This window comes from Perognathus longimembris, chromosome 20 (genome assembly GCF_023159225.1).
Source record: "Perognathus longimembris pacificus isolate PPM17 chromosome 20, ASM2315922v1, whole genome shotgun sequence".
NCBI lineage: Eukaryota > Metazoa > Chordata > Mammalia > Rodentia > Heteromyidae > Perognathus > Perognathus longimembris.
The window spans coordinates 22,991,368-23,007,497 of NC_063180.1; the positions used below are offsets into that span (position 1 = coordinate 22,991,368).

The 16,130-nt window shown below is 50.8% G+C and overlaps 2 protein-coding genes across 3 annotated transcripts; one reads left to right on the plus strand and one right to left on the minus strand.

Annotated features, from left to right (window-relative positions):
* The first annotated feature begins 766 nt into the window (after positions 1-766).
* Positions 767-4,131, plus strand: Ppp1r15a (protein phosphatase 1 regulatory subunit 15A). 2 transcript variants are annotated; one of them, XM_048329897.1, is made up of 4 exons: positions 767-992; positions 1,715-2,860; positions 2,999-3,307; positions 3,706-4,131. In XM_048329897.1, exons 2-4 carry the CDS (start codon positions 1,724-1,726, stop codon positions 4,093-4,095), a joined length of 1,836 nt encoding a protein of 611 aa, XP_048185854.1. In that variant the 5' UTR covers positions 767-992; positions 1,715-1,723; the 3' UTR covers positions 4,096-4,131. The 2 variants fall into 2 exon arrangements, with proteins under 2 accessions (XP_048185854.1, XP_048185853.1); XM_048329896.1 differs by having other exon boundaries at positions 1,715-3,307.
* A 2,035-nt stretch (positions 4,132-6,166) lies between these two features.
* On the minus strand, positions 6,167-16,130 carry Tulp2 (TUB like protein 2). The gene is made up of 11 exons (XM_048368953.1): positions 16,038-16,130; positions 15,502-15,628; positions 13,763-13,900; positions 13,423-13,539; positions 11,314-11,432; positions 10,038-10,343; positions 8,447-8,559; positions 7,647-7,761; positions 7,226-7,324; positions 6,636-6,807; positions 6,167-6,366 (listed from the first exon to the last, which is right to left on the minus strand). Exons 1-11 carry the CDS (start codon positions 16,128-16,130, stop codon positions 6,233-6,235), a joined length of 1,533 nt encoding a protein of 510 aa, XP_048224910.1. The 3' UTR covers positions 6,167-6,232.

Sequence of the window (16,130 nt, forward strand, 5' to 3'; positions counted from 1 at the left end):
ATGTTGTATTGGTGTACACCTACTATGTGCCAGGCTTTGTCTTAATCATTGAGGAAGCAGTGAATCTCCAAGTCTTCTGCCTTCATGACTTTTTTTTTTTTTTTTTTTTTTTTTGCCAGTCCTGGGGCTTGAATCCAAGGCCTGAGCACTGCCCCTGAGCTTCTTTTGCTCAAGGCTAGCACTCTACCTCATGAGCCACAGCGCCACTTCTGGCTTTTTCTGTGTATGTGGTGCTGATGAATTAAACCCAGGACTTCATGCATGCTAGGCAAGCACTCTACAGCTAAGCCACATTCCCAGCCCCATGATGGATGCATTCTTGTTTCCATTTGCAATGAATCTGAATTCTGCTGCCACCCCCACCCCCTTCCTCCTGGGGAAATGGCTTGATTCCAAACCTTAGGTTTCCTCATCTGTGATACAATATCCTACCCAGGACCCTACCCCCAGAGGATGTCTCCTGGATGTCAAGGTGGGAGGCTTCTGACTTGGCCCGTTGGTTAAGTTATAACACAGGTAAAAGCGCCAGGGGGCCTGGCTTCCCGGTCCACGCCTTTGATTGACAGGTAGGTTGCTCAGAAGGTGTGGCCACGCTGGGAAAAGCCGCGTGACGTCGCACCGCCTGGAATCTCCGCGAGAGTTGTCGGTGTTATTTTCCACCTTCCCACTCGCGGCCGGGAGGTTTCCAGACCCCGCCTCCCCGTGACGTCAGCGCGCCCGCCGCGTCGGTCTATAAAAGCCTGGCGGCCCGCGTCGTCGCGTCGTCAGCTCAGTTCTCGGACTGTGGGTGTTTACATGCGAAGCGCTGCTGGGCCCTGCGTTTATCCGTCGCGACCGCGCTTGCGACATCCGGTGATACCTCGAGACCCCCGGCCCACCGCCTGAGGGTGAGATGAAGGCGCTGGCTTCCCGAACCGTCCGGACCTGCGACCGCTTTTGGAAGCCCGAGCCAACGCTCCTGCCCCCGGGGTGACGTGCAGGCCCCAGCCTGAGTGAGTGAGGAGCGGGGACACCCCAGATGCCTGGGGTGGGTGGGGCCGGGCTGGAGGAGGGGGGCTGTATGCCAGGTCCGTAGTGAGAAATGGGGGCTTGTTCCGAGATAGGAAGGTTCTGGATCAAGGCAGCTGGGTTGTAAGGCCGGCCGGCCCACCCGGAAAGCTATGGGGGGAGAGGAGGTGTCTTAACGTCAGTGGGAGCCAGGGCCTTGGGTCCTCCATGTAGAAATCGCACGGGGGGGGGGGCGGTAGGGTGGGGTGGGAGGGTCAGGTGATGAAGACCTGATTAGGTCGTTTTTCAAGGTCATTGAAGAATTGGGGACTGATTTGTTTCCAGAAAGCACGTAGAGGACACAGGTGGGCGTGGCTGGGATTAGAAAGGAATTCAAGTGCAATCCCCTTGTTGCTATTTTTGTCTATGACTCAAAGCTGTGCCCCGAGGTTGAGGTTCCCGAAAAGCTCGGTCTCTAAATGCCGCGCCCCCCCCCCCCACTTCCCTGGTAATGGGGATTGGGCCCCAGCCCTTTTGTGTGTTAGACAAGAACTGCATCCCCTGGGCTTTTTATTTTGAGACTTTGAGACAGGATCTTTTTAAATTGTACAGGCTGCCCTTGAACTTTCCATGCTCCCATTTCCAGAATAGCTAGGATTACAATTACAGGAGTGCCACCCAGTATGGCTCCTAAATTTTGTTTTGTTTTTTTTTTCCCCCCTTCTAGCCCAGAAAGATGGCCCCAAGCCACGGGTCGCAGGCTACCCATCTGTGGAGGGACATTCATTCCTTCTACCTCCTGTCTCCACTGATGGGCTTCCTCAGCAGGGCTTGGAGCCGGCTGAGGGGCCCAGGATCACCAGAGTCCTGGCAAGTGCAAGCAGTGACAGGAGCAGATCAGGGAGAAGCTGGTTTGGAGGTAGATGTCTCCACTGCCCCTCAGGTCCTGTGGGGCAGATGCCCTCAAGGGGAGGCAGATAACAGTGGAGCAGCTGAAGATGGGAAGGCAGCCTGGATGCCCTGTGTTGGCCTGGAATCCAGTAATAGTTCCCCTCCTGAAACCTGGGGACTTTCAGATGGTGACAATGAGGAATATGGCAAGAGAGAAGGAAGCAATGTCCCTGGAGATCAGGAAAGGGGATTTCTGGAGGGCCAGCTTGCATCCTTGCCCCCTGGCCTGCTGATAAGGGGCCTGCAAGGTTCTGATAGCAAGTCTGGGGAGGAGGCTGCTGAAGAAGAGGGAGGGACGGAACTCTCTTATCCTTCATCACACTGGGACGGTTGTCCAGCCGTGGAGGAGGACAGCAATGGAGGAGCAGTTGAGGAAGAAGCTCCTGGAGCCTCTACCTTCTCAGGATCTTCAGAAGACAAGCCTAGCACTTGGGTGTCCTGCCCAGGGGAGGAAGAGGATCAAACCACGGAGGAGGGAAAAAGAACAGAAGCCAGGGAGATCTCTAGTTCTCCCTCATCTTCCTACCCCAAGGCCTGGGAGTGTTGCCCCGGTGAGACACCTGAGGAGAGGAGAGAAGCTGTTGAGAAAGGAGAAGCTATCTCAGAACCAGCTCCAGCTCCGAGACAGCTGCTCAGGGGCTGGGAATGTCAGCCTCATAAGGACTCAGAGGACCACGAGGAGGAGGTGGAAGAGGGCACTGTTGTAGGAGCAGCATCTATCCTTCCCACAGGGGTCTCCTTGGGGGTCTGGGTGTGTTCTCCTGGAGAAGTCACAGAAGATGAAAACAGTGAGCCGGAATCGGCAGAAGGGGAGGAGGAGGAGGAAGAGGAGGAGGAGGGAGCTGAGGCTTTCTCACCCACCCCCCCTACAAGTGCTTTCTTGAAAGCCTGGGTATATAGGCCTGGGGAGGACACAGAGGAGGAGGAGCTGGATGAGGAAGACAATGAGGACAGTGAGTTGGAATCAGCTGACGAGGAGGGAGTTGAGGCTTTCTCACCCACCCCCCCTACAAGTGCTTTCTTGAAAGCCTGGGTATATAAGCCTGGGGAGGACACGGAGGAAGAGGAAGAGGATCAATTTGATGATTCAGAAGCTGCTGAGGGAGGAGAAGCTGCTGAGGGAGGAGAAGCTGCTGAGTCAGGCCTTGGATCCACCCAGATCAGAGGCTGGGTCTGTCAGCCAGAAGAGACTGAAGAGGAGAAAGCACCTGCGCCCCTTCCCTTCCAGGTGGCCATCTATTTACCTGGAGAGAGGCCACCAGCTCCCTGGCCAGCTCCCCAGCTGCCCATCCGACTGCAAAGGCGGCTCAGGTCAAAAGAAACCCCCACCCAGGAGCCAAACACTGAGATTCCTCTAAACACCAGAAAGGTGAGTGCTGGGCACATAGGGCTTTGATTCTGACAGTAGGCCGCTGAGCTTGAGGTTTGAGGCAGGGAGGTGGTAGGGAAAGGCACAAGCTGGAGGCCAGGCCTCCTGGGTCCCTGTGTTACAGAAGATTGCATCTGCACTCTGCTGGGAGATTGTGTACATTGTCATGCAATCCTCTGTAAGAGATCTGGTCCCTGTGGGAGGGAGGTGGTGGCTCGTGACAGCTCCAGGAAACTTGTCTGTGAGTCACAAGCACCTTTCCTGTGGCAGGCAGGTGACTAACCCAATAGGCAGCATGTTTGTGTAGCTAATTTTTCCATTCTCTCATCTGCCTTCTTTGGATACCTCAAGCCTTGTGCCTTTAGTGTGTAAATCCCAGTCTCTCTGTCTGTCCCTAGGTGCGATTTTCTGAGGAGGTAACTGTCCATTTCCTGGTCGTCTGGGCAGGACCTGCGCAGGCTGCCCGCCGAGGTCCTTGGGAACAATTCGCCAGGGATCGAAGCCGCTTTGCTCGCCGCATCGCCCGGGCCCAGGAGGAGCTGGGCCCCTGCCTCAGCCCCGCCTGGCGGGCCAGAGCCTGGGCCCGACTGGGGAACCCCCTCCCATTTCTGGCCCCCCAGACCTCCACTTCCTCCCTCCCTTCAGAGGCCCCAGACCGGGCCACGTACCCTCCCACCGCCCTGTGGCCACGCCCCACCCCACCCCCCTCCAGTGAAACTCCAGCTCCTGGCTTGTGCCTTAGTGGGTATGAAACAAGGAATCAGGGCACAGGTTTCTCAAGCCTGTAATCCTAGCTCCTCAGGGGGCTGGGATCTGAGGATCTCTGTTCCAAGCTAGCACGGGCAGGAAATTCCATGAGACTCTTTTATTTACCTCCAGTAAACAACCCAGAAAAAGCTGGAAGTGGATCTGTGGTTCAAGTGGTAGAGGGCTACCCTTGAGCACAAAGAGGCACAGACACAGCATCTTAGGCCCTGAGTTCAAGCCCCAGGACCGGCAAAAAAAAAAAAAAAAAGTCATTGTGTATTTATTTATTACAGTGTTGGTTTGCATAAGAAATAAAACCTTTTGATTTGTAGTGAACAGCTTTTCTGTGTGTATCCTATTGTTCCCTATATTTGAGAGGAATACACAAAGATTAAGGCCTGAGTAGATATAAACAATATTTGTCATCATCTCTCCAATTAAGGCTGTTTTGGTTTTTTACTCTGATACCTGCCTAAATCTAAAGCATTTTACTTCCTGAAGTGGGGGTTGGAATCTTGTTTTTTGCCAGTCCTAGGGTTTGAACTCTGGGCCTGAGCACTGTCCCTGGCTTCTTTTTGCTCAAGGCTAGCACTCTGCCACTTGAGCCACAGCACCACTTCTGGGTTTTTCTATATATGTGGTGCTGAGGAATTGAATCCAGGGCTTCAAGTATACCAGTCGAGCACTTTACCACTAGACCATATTCCCAGCCTGGAGGTTGGAATGTTTACTCACTGATCCCTAAAGAGAAAAGACTAAGGCTGGGCACTAGTAGCTCACTCTTGTAATCCTAGCTATTCAGGAGAGTGAGATCTGAGGATCATGGTTAGAATCCAGCCTGGGCAGACATCCAAGAGTCTTATATCCAATTAATCAGTGAAAAGCCAGAACTGGAGGCATTACTCAAGTGGTAGAGTGCCATTCTTTTTTTTTTTTTGGCTGTCCTGGGCCTTGGACTCAGGGCCTGAGCACTGTCCCTGGCTTCTTCCCGCTCAAGGCTAGCACTCTGCCTCTTGAGCCACAGCGCCGCTTCTGGCTGTTTTTTCTGTATATGTGGTGCTGGGGAATCGAACCTAGGGCCTCGTGTATAGAGTGCCATTCTTGAATGGAAAAGCTAAGTTCCAGTCTCAGTACCCAGCTAGTGCCTCAGGCCTGTAGACCTAGCTATTCCAGGAGCATGAGGCCCTGAGTCCAAGCTCCTGGATTGTCACACAAAATTTTATGTTCCCTAGTTTCACATTTTTGTTTTGTTTATTGTTGCCAGTCCTGGGGCATGGACTCAGGGCCCAAGCACTGTCCCTGGCTTCTTTTTGCTCAAGGCTAGCACTCTACCTCTTGAGCCACGGTGCCACTTCTGGCTTTTTCTATATATGTGGGGCTGAGGAATTGAACCCAGGGCTTGATGTATACAAGGCAAGCACTTTACCACTAGGCCATATTCTCAGTCCCCTTGTTTCACATTTTTAAACCCTGCATCCACATTCAAGTTCACAGGGACAAGTTAATAGAATCTTCTGAGCTCCCAGAATCCATCAGTTCAAAGGTGAGCCTCATATCCTTCCCATCCATGGGATAGTTACATTCCTGTCAAGCTAGCTTTTTATTTCCCCAAACTCCCCCGGTACTAGAGTTTGAACTCACACTTCGTTAATATTCTTCCACTTGTATGCTTAAGGCTAGCACTCTACCGCTTGAGCCACCGTTCCACTTCCGGTTTTTTGGTGGTTCATTGGAGGTAAGTTTCACAGACTTTCCTGCCTGGGCTGGCTTTGAATCTCCATCCTCAGATCTCAGACTCCTGAGTATCCGGGATTACAGATGTAAACCAATGGTGACCAGCCAGCCTGACTTTTTGCTAGTTATTGTGAAGATGGAGTCTCTCAGACTTTCCTGCCCTAGGCTGGCTTTGAGCCTTATCTTCCAGATCTGTCTCTTGAATAGCTGGTATTATAGACTTGAGCTACATTTTTAGCCTTGCATTGCTTTGACCTAACAGATGGGCCTGTGTACTTTTCGAAGTGTTTTGTCTTTCTTGAGTGTCTGTGAGCTCCATAAGTAGGTGAGCAGCCCACCCCATCATACACAGGACTACTGTCGGTACAGGTGGCGTCTTGGTGATAATCACCAGGTCATGCAAAAGAAGGCATGTTGGGAGCTGGTAAGGGATGTTTTATTGACTTACTCACAAGCCAGCTTGCCATCAAAACTGGATAAGCAGATAGCAAAGGCTTGCAGGGGGCAAAGAGGGTAGCGGAAATCCATAGTGAACGTATCTGAGGCCACACGTCCAAACTGGAGCACCAGGTAGTCCGCTGAGGAAGAAATCGGAACCACACATTAGCCTTACCCTATCAATGGCCCTTCTTCTTTAATTCCAGGGCCCCAGTAGCATCCCGCCCCAGCTAGGAAAGCCTGTAAGGGTTGCTTAATTTCCCAAAAGGCTTTGCAACAGAGAGGTGCCTGTGCAGCCTCAGAAAGTAGTCAGGGGCTGATGGGAAATGTACTTTTTCGTGCTCTCAACCTCTTTTCCCTTCCCCAACCCGAGCGGCCTAGGCAAGCGGGAGGGCTCCCAGGTGCTCACGGTCATTTGGAAGCGTGATCTGGAAGTTCTTTATGGAGGCCTGAGTGACCCGACCATGAAAATCAAGCACATAGGCGCCATCATTTTCGCTCCACATGGGGGGTTTGTTTTGCAGCAGAATCAGCCCTTCGTTGTCCCCCTGTTGGACACGACTCAGCAGAGTCTCTTGTTCCTGGAAAAGTTTAGTAGAGAGCTTGCTAACCTTGGCCCCTTCTCCCCAGGTTTTTCCAGATTTTTTTTTTTTTTGCCAGTCCTGGGGCTTGAACTCAGGGCCCGAGCACTGTCCCTGGCTTCTTTTGCTCAAAGCTAACACTCCTCTTGAGCCACAGAGCCACTTCTGGCTTTTTCTTGTTTATGTGGCACTGAGGAATTGAACACAGGGTTTCATGAATGCTAGGGCAAGCACTCTACCACTGAGCCACATTCCCAGCTCCAACATCCATAATTTTTGAGCCTCTAGTCCTTACATCCTAAAAACCAGAGTAAAGTCCTCCAGGCTTCATTTAGCCCCCTCCTCCCCTGGAAGTCCCCCCAGCTCCTCCTCCTGCCCTGGCCCAGGAATCACCAGCCCCCACACCTTGACGACTCACATTTTGTGGCTGGACCTTAATTCTCTGGTTCCGCCTGTCTATTCCTGGGAGGATTACAGCCATTTTCCGAGGCCCCCGGAATCCCAAGACGTTGGTCTCCTTGGGAGAATCATATTCTTTTGTTTTGTTTTTTGCCAGTCCTGGGGCTTGAACTCAAGGCCTAAGCACTGTCCTGGCTTCTTTTTTTGGCTCAAGGCTAGCACTCTACCACTTGAGCCACAGCGCCACTTCTGGCTTTTTCTATATATGTGGTGCTGAGGAATCAAACCCAGGGCTTCATGTATGCGAGGCAAGCACTTTACCACTAGGCCATATTCCCAGCCCGGGAGAATCATATTCTACGTTTCCTGCCTTTTCCTACTATCCAGCCCCATCTTATTCTCTCTCCCTTCTCCTCTCCCATCCCTCTCCCACAGCTTACGTAACACACAGCCCCAAGCTCCTCTCTGATCTGTGATATCATGGGGATAAAATGTTTCCGGTCCGGATTCACTCCATTGTTAAAGATGGTGAACTTAGTACCCAAGACATTAGATCTGCAGATGGGCAGTAGATAAAACAGCAACCATAGAAGTCACAGTTTAGTTGTCACTCTGGCTGTACCTTAAGTGCTTTCTCAAATCAAACATTTATATGTGAAGAATTGTCCCCTGGGCTGGGAACATGGCTTAGTGGTAGAGTACTTCCATAGCATTCACAAAGCCCTGGGTTTGATTCCTTAGTACCACATAAACAGAAAAAAAGCCAGAAGTGGCACTGTGGCTCAAGTGGTAGAGTGCTGGTCTTGAATAAAAGAAGCTTAGGGACAGCGCCCAGGCACTGAGTTCAAGCCCCAGGACTGGAAAAAAAATTTGTTCCCTGTACCCAAGATCCTAGGCCCTTTCTTAGATGAGCCATGATAGTTTTTATTTCTATTTGGTCCCCCTTTTCTTCCCTCTAGACTAGGATACAAGAATAAACATATACCAGACCTTTTGTCCCACTGGAACTTACAAATCTCAGTCCCTAACCTCTGAAGAAGTCACCTATCTTAAATCACAGCCCAAAACGCTTTCAACTTTTCTCTTCCCCAACCTCCAGAATGCACAACCTGTAGAACTACAAAACCCATCAGTCATCTAGGACAGAAGGAACATATAGCCAGTTGGGAAATGTTGTCTATTTGTTGCCTTTCTAGGTTTTCACCTGGGTCTCATTATACACACTTTGACTCTGCCTTACCTAACTTTGCCCACAAAGTTGACCCCATCTCGAGACATATCTGTGGGGTCCATGGAGATGAGATAATTCGAAGTTTTGCTCCTTTTCCTCTTTCGCCCAGCCAAGAGGAAGCGCTGTCATGGAACAAACAGTTTGTCACAAATGGATTTCAGGTAACAGAGAGATGGCAGAATGGCCTGAGTCACCAAATTTGTTGGGTAATATATATATATATATATATATATATATATATATATATATATATATATATATATATATTGGCTTGTCATGGGGCTTGAACTCTGGGCCTGAGCGCTGTCCCTGAGCTCTTCAGCTCGAGGCTAGCACTCTACCACTTGAGCCACAGAGCCATTTCTGGTTTTCTGGTGATTAAGAGTCTCACAGACTTTCCTGCCCAGGCTGGCTTTGAACCACGATCCTCAGATCTCAGCCTCCTGAGTGGCTAGGATTACATGTCTGAGCCAGTGGTGCTTGGCTTTGGGTGATATTCTTATTGAAGGAACTATCAATTGAGTCCTGAAGGGGAGCTTTAGATCCTAATGTTACCCCCTTTCCTTCTGCCCATGGGTCCCAGAACTGGTCATAGCATAGGCAGCTCCAGGCTGTGGAGAATGAAGAGCCTTGCTTGGAATATTATAAGGGGCTCTGGTAGACATTTCATCCATGCAAAATGGGTCTGATCCTGAATAGGGAAGGAAGCCTCTCTTTGGGAGAGAATACCCAGAGAGGAGACCACACTGGAAGGGAACTGGCGAGCTAGAGAAGAGCATGGCTTGCTCCAGGATTAGGGAGGATCTGACAACCAAGGCTCAAGGAGGGGACCAAAGAAAGGACTGGGGCACATCTAGAGACTTGTGGTGGGGCTAGGTACCAGTTGCTCACACCTGTAGTCCTAATTACTCTGGAGGCTGAGATCTGAGGATCATTGTTTGAAACCAATGCTGGCAGAAAAGTCCATGAGACTCTCACTGGAGACTCTCCAGTGAACTACTTACAAAAATCCAGAGGTAATGCTGTGGCTTAAGTGGTAGAGCCCTAGCCTTGAGCACAAAGAGGCTCAGGGACAGCTTCCAGACCCTGAGTTCAAGCCCCAGGACTGACAGTGGGAGGTGGAGAGAGGTGGTGGGTAAGGGCTTTGAATCTGATTGGACAAGGTAGAGCCAACTCTGGGAAGGACAGAACTTGAGTATGGAAAGGGAAGGCCTATGCCACTAGGCTCCATAAGAAAAAGACCCCTTTTCTTAGATGCTTGGTGGCTCACATCTGCAAGCCTAGCTACTCATGAGGCTGAGATCTGAGGATCAGGGTCCAAAGCCAGTTACGGCAGGAAAGTCCCTGAGATTCATTTCTAATTAATCACCTAAAAAGCTGGAAGTGGAGCCGTGGCTCAAGTGGTAGAGCCCCGGCGCCAAGCAAAAAAGCTAAGGGACAGCATCCAGGCCCTCTGAATTCAAGCCCCAGAACTAGCACAAAAACTTAAGTGTGGAAGTTGACAAGGTCTAGATAAGAGCCAAGCCAGGGCTAGGTTTGTAAATCGTACAACCCTGGGAGGAGGGGCCTGCTCCCCTGGAATGTGGGAGCTACATCATACCTTGCTGCCATCGGCCGCCTCCAGGTACACTTGGTAGGTGGGGTACAAGGTCTTGTCCATGCCATGCTTGTTGCGATGGATGAGACACTGTACTATGTGACCAACCATTGCTGGCCGCAGGACGTATGCCATCATGTCCTCGTCCAGCTGAGGGCCAGGGACACAGGGTGGCGGGCCTTGGGTGCTGACTAGGTTGAAACCGCCCTTGCCATCCTTGACTTTGGGGGCAGTGGGCCCCTCTTTGTTGACGGTTTCTGGGAAGTTTGTCTCTGCAGGCTCAAATTTGTTCCCTTCCAGGACTTCACTCTAGTTCGTAGGACAAATCCAAAGTTAAAGGACAGTCAGGCACAACTCTGCCATCTGATTGGCCCTTTTAGCTGAATATTATGCCCTCTATTACCATGCCTTCTGCTTATTGGTCATGTATCTCAACCAACCCACCCAGCTGAATCTTTTTTTTTTTTTGGCCAGTCCTGGGCCTTGGACTCAGGGCCTGAGCACTGTCCCTGGCTTCTTCCCGCTCAAGGCTAGCACTCTGCCACTTGAGCCACAGCGCCGCTTCTGGCCGTTTTCTGTATATGTGGTGCTGGGGAATCGAACCTAGGGCCTCGTGTATCCGAGGCAGGCACTCTTGCCACTAGGCTATATCCCCAGCCCCACCCAGCTGAATCTTGACCAGCCATCAGTTGATTGGCTTCTTCCCTGTAACGCTGGTCCACTCCATCAGGAGAATCCATTTGAGAGCTTATTCTACTAAAACCAATGTTAATCGAGATAATATAAAAGCTCAGTTCTACTCAAGTGAAGCCATTAATTACATCTTACAATAGGTACATGAGTCTACTGCTATACAACCCTCACTGCCTTTACATGGCTATGGCTTCTTGTTTTGTGTTAGACAGAGTCTCACTGTGTAGATGATTCTAGCTTCTAATTCACCACCTTCTATCTCGGCCTCTAGAGTTCTGAAATAACAAGCACACACACACCCCATGCCCAGCCATAGGCTGCATCTTCGTGGCCATGCCCACATTCATATTTTGATAAATTACACACACCACACACACACACACACACACACACACACACACACACACACACACACACACACACACCGTCTGTTACCCTATTACCAGAAGCTGTGGATACTTTGGCCCATCAGGGTAGTCACTGACAAAGGCCTCTGACTGGGCAGCAAGATTTTAGCATCATCCTCTCCTGATGTCAGAGGCTAGCCTTCCGGTTCTTGCTTAGTGGTGTCTGTGCCTCTTCTCACCTGGAAGAATGACATGTCCCCTTGTCCTCCATTTGTGTCCATTCCAAGGGCTGGTTTCAGACTGGGCGTCTTGTATTCATCTCCAATACCCTGAGATTCACTCTCCTCTTCACTGGCTCCTAATGGATAGGAAAAGTTGGGGACAAAGCTAAGCATAGCTAACTCTCAGGAGTTTGCAAGGGGTTGAGAGGAAATCATCAAAGCTAGAACTCCTGGGGTTCTCAGCCCTTTTAGTGCCAGTTCTAGTCCTGGGGCTTCAGCTCGGGACCTGGGTCTTATCTCTAAGCTTTGTTGCTCAAGACTACCCTTCTACCATTTGAGCCCACAGCTCCACTTCCTGTTTTCTGGAAGTTAATTGGAAATAAGAGTGTCACAGACTTTCCTGCCAGGGCTGGCTTTGAACTGTGATCTACAGATCTCAGCTTCCTGAGCAGTTAAGATGACAGGCGTGAGCCACCAGTGCGACCAGCTATCAGCTCCTACTACTTACCCTTATCTGTTGTCTCATCTTGCTCCCCAATAAAGGAGAATCTATGAGAGCCAAAGCAAGTGCTGTACTAAGCTGCTACTCTCAGCTCCTCAGTCCTCATTTGCCTTAGTCCCAGAGGAAGCAACGGAGACTAGTATGTGGGAGTGTGGACTTTGGGGTGCCAGTTAGAGAGTTCTGTCATTGAAATTATTGCCTTGGTTATTAGAGTAAAAGAAATTGTTTTGAATTTTTTTTTTTTTACTTTTGCCAGTCATGGGGCTTGAACTCAGGGCCTAGATGCTGTCCCTGAGCTCTGTCACTCAAGCCTAATGCTCTACCATTTTGAGCCAGAGCAGCACTCAGGTTTTCTGGTGGTTAACTAGAGATAAGTGTCTCATGGATTTTCCTGGCTGGGCTGATTTCAAACCATGATCCTCAGATTGCAGCCTCCTGAGTGGCTAGGATTACAGGCGTGAGCCACCAGTGCCAGGTTAGCATGTTTTTCTTTTTAGGGTGTGGTACTTGGGTTTGAATTTAGGGCTTCAGGGCTGGAAAGGTGGTTTAGTGGTAGAGTGCTTGCCTAGCATGATGAAGCCCTGGGTTTGATTCTTCAGCACCACATACACAGAAAAGGCCAGAAGTGGCGCGGTGGCTCAAGTGGTAGAGCGCTAGTCTTAAGCAAAAGAAGCTCAGGGATAGTGCCCAGGCCCTGGGTTCAAGCCCGAGGACTGGCAAGAAAAAATTTAGGGCTTCATACTTGCTAAGCTGGCATTGCACCACTGGGGTCACTTCTCCCAGACGTTCTAACATGGATGGTTGATCAGAAGCTAGGCGTTGTGGTACATGCCTGTAATCCCAGTGGGAAAGGGAAGGCAGTGAATTTGAGGCCAACTTGAACTAGAGGGAGACCCTATCTCAAAAACAAATCAATACTAACAAACTTGCTAAAAAGGCATAGTAACACCTGCCTTGAGTCCCAGTTGCTCCAGAGTCTAAGATGAGATGATCACTCGAGCCAAGAAGTTCGAGATCATCCTGGTCGACATAGTGAGAACCTGTCTCAAAAACAAAATAAAGAGTTTGCTAAGTGAAAGAAAACAGACACAAAAGACCACACGTTTTATTATTCCATTTAGATTAAACATATACAATGTGCAAATCTAAAAAAGGGGTTTCGGGGGAGTAAAAGAGGGTGATTGATTCAGTTTCTTTGCTTTCTGGGTAAGTGTGTGTGTATGGAGCATGAGCACTGGTGTAAGCACACACTTGGCCTTCAATGCTTGCTAGGCTTTTGTGTTCAAGGCTGGTGCTCTACTTAAGCCACACCTCCACTTCTGGCTTTTGGGTGGTTCATTGAAGGTAAGAGTCTCGTGGACTTTTCTGCCTGAGCTGGCTTTGAGCCAGAAGCCTGGACGCTCACATCTCAGCCTCCTGACTTGCTGGGGTTACCGTGTGAGTCACCGTGAGCCGCCAGTGCCTGGCCTCAACTCTGAATAGTCTAATGTGCAAAGAATGATCAACTTGACAGAAGGGAACTGTTTTGTTTATAAAGCAAAAAGGGAGACAATTTGCCATATGGACCAGGGACTAGATCACACACACACACACACACATCTCCCTCATGTGTGCCTGAAAATTACCACGTCGTTGGCGGGCTAGCCAACCCCTTCGTCGAGTTCTGGGTCGCTGCTTGTAAGGCAGGGGGAACACAGGAATGTCCTCCACGCAGACTTCCTCCAGCTCGGAATCGGTGCTGTCTGGGAGCCAGGACAGGGAGGGGTAATGGACACCAGGCCTTTGGAGTGCCCCCTGGGGAGAAGAGACTGGAGACTCAAAATGACTGGGTGAGCGGGGATGCCAGATCTAAACTCCTTGGTGCTAGGGAGGAAGGGCTGGGATCTTGAACTCCTGAGTTGTTTGGAGAGCAAGGATCTGGGGCTCAGCCTCCTGGGTTCAAAAGGCCCAGGATCTTGAGGTTACCTGTATGTGTCCGCAATGCCAAAGCGCCACCCTCTCTGCTGCAATCTCCACCACCAGTCACGGTGCCAGGGGCGCGGTGGGCACCAGAGGTCAGATGTGCCTCTGGCACGCTCTCCTGGAGAAAAGGGTTTCCAAAACCTGGGAGATAGTGTGGTGAAGCCCATTAAAATGATCTCCAGCTGGGGATATGGCCTAGTGGCAAGAGTGTTTGCCTCATATACATGAAGCCCTGGGTTCAATTCCCCAGCACCACATATACAGAAAATGGCCAGAAGTGGCACTGAGGCTCAAGTGGCAGAGTGCTAGCCATGAGCAGAAAGAAGCCAGGGACAGTGCTCAGGCCCTGAGTCCAAGCCCCAGGACTGCCAAAAAAAAAAAAAGATCTCCAAATTGGAAGCCCCCCAGATGCCCCTCCCTCCCCCTCTACTGCAGCCCACCCTATCCTAATGCACAAACAAGCAGAGTTCCGCTGCGACACTGCCGAGGATCCTGAGCCTGCAGGACCCCGGGCATCCATGCCAGGGCTGGGAAGGGCGCTCAGCCAGCAGTAGAGCGCTGGCCTGGCAGGCTGAAGGCCCTGGGTTTGATCCCCAGTACTGTAAACAATCCTAGGCCAGGTTCTCCTGGTCACTCTAGGGCTTGCTTCATCTCTTAAATTACAAAAGCTGGGAAATCTTGCTACCTAACTGCCCTGCTGGACTCTCCCTAGACGCCACCTACTGTCAGCACCCAAGGCTCTCCCAGGCTCCACCCCCTTGCCCCGTGGAGCCACATTCTCTTGGGCCGGGCCTGATCTCAAACCATGCCCACCCCTTAGCAGGCCCTTTACCCCCCCCACCCCCCACTTATAGACCTAGGTCTCAGTCTTTTTTTTTTTTTTTTTTTGCCAGTCCTGGGGTTTGAACTTTGGGACTGGGCACTGTCCCTGAGATTCCTTTGCTCAAGGCTAGCTCTCTACCGTTTTAGTCACAGCACCACTTCCTGACTTTTTTTTTTTAAACTGGATCACTTATTAAATATTCTATGTTTGTACGAACGTGGGAGGAGGAGCACTCTGTAAAATTTGTTGTATTTATTTTATTATTTTTTTTTTTTTGGCCAGTCCTGGAGCTTGGACTCAGGGCCTGAGCACTGTCCCAGGCTTCTTTTTGCTCAAGGCTAGCACTCTACCACATGAGCCACAGCGCCACTTTTGGCCATTTTCTGTATATGTGGTGCTGGGGAATCGAACCCAGGGCTTCATGTATACAAGGCAAGCACTCTTGCCACTAGGCCATATCCCCAGCCCCTCTTCCCAACTTTTTGTTTATGTGATACTAAGGAATCAAACCCAGGGCTTCATGCATGCTAGGCATGCACTCTACCACTAAGCCACACTTCCAGGCCTGTATTTATTTATTTATTTATTTATTTTTGGGCCAGTCCTGGGGCTTGAACTCAGGGCCTGAGCACTGTCCCTGGTTCCTTTTTGCTCAAGGATAGCACTCTACCTCTACCACTTGAGCCACAGCACCACTTCTGGCCTTTTCTATGTATGTGGTGCTGAGGAATTGAACCCAGGGCTTCATGTATGTGAGGCGAGCACTCTATTAAGATTTCACCAGGCCCCAAACCCTTCCACTCCACCAAGCCCCGCCCACCAACTATAAGACCCCCCCCCTCCCTCTCCCCACTAGGCCCCACCCCTGGACTCCAGTAGCCGCCCCCCTCCAAATGCCCGGATGGGAGATTCTCCACACCGCTGTCACCCTGGAAACGCTCATCCCATCGCCTCAGCCGAGGGTGCCTCAGGAAGGAATCAGGATTGGCCTGAACCATAAGAGGTTCCTGGCGCTTCCGTCGTCGCTTCTTCTCAAATAGAAGGCGCTGTGGGAGCAGGAAAGAGAGTGTGGGAGCCAGGAACCAGAGGGGAAACGGGGTGAAGTGGGAGAATCCGTGAACCCCACTTTCCACTGGGTCCCCGCTGGTGCCTAGGCCCTCACCTTCTCTTCCCTCAGATCCATGGGTCCTAGCACCCAGCCACCTCCTCCCCCAGAATCTAGGGTCCCACCCAGTTCCAAGGAACCCCCATCCTTAAATTTTGGAGGGTCTCATCACGAGGATTTCTCCTTAATAGCTCAAATTCCTGTTTGTCATCTCCGTGTCTGAGGACTTGAAGTCCAGAGAATAGAACAAAGGTCTTGGAGACCCAGAGCGAGTTCTGGGGCTGGGTTTTCTGGGAAGGTTTGAAAGATGAAAGGGTGGGGAAGGCCAGGTTCTTGGGCATGGTACCTACCTGCTGTTCTAGCTTCTGTAGCCTCATGGCAGCGATCTCATCCCCCAAGGTTCTAGGACAAAGACAGGCCGGTAGTGACAGCAAGAAGGACAT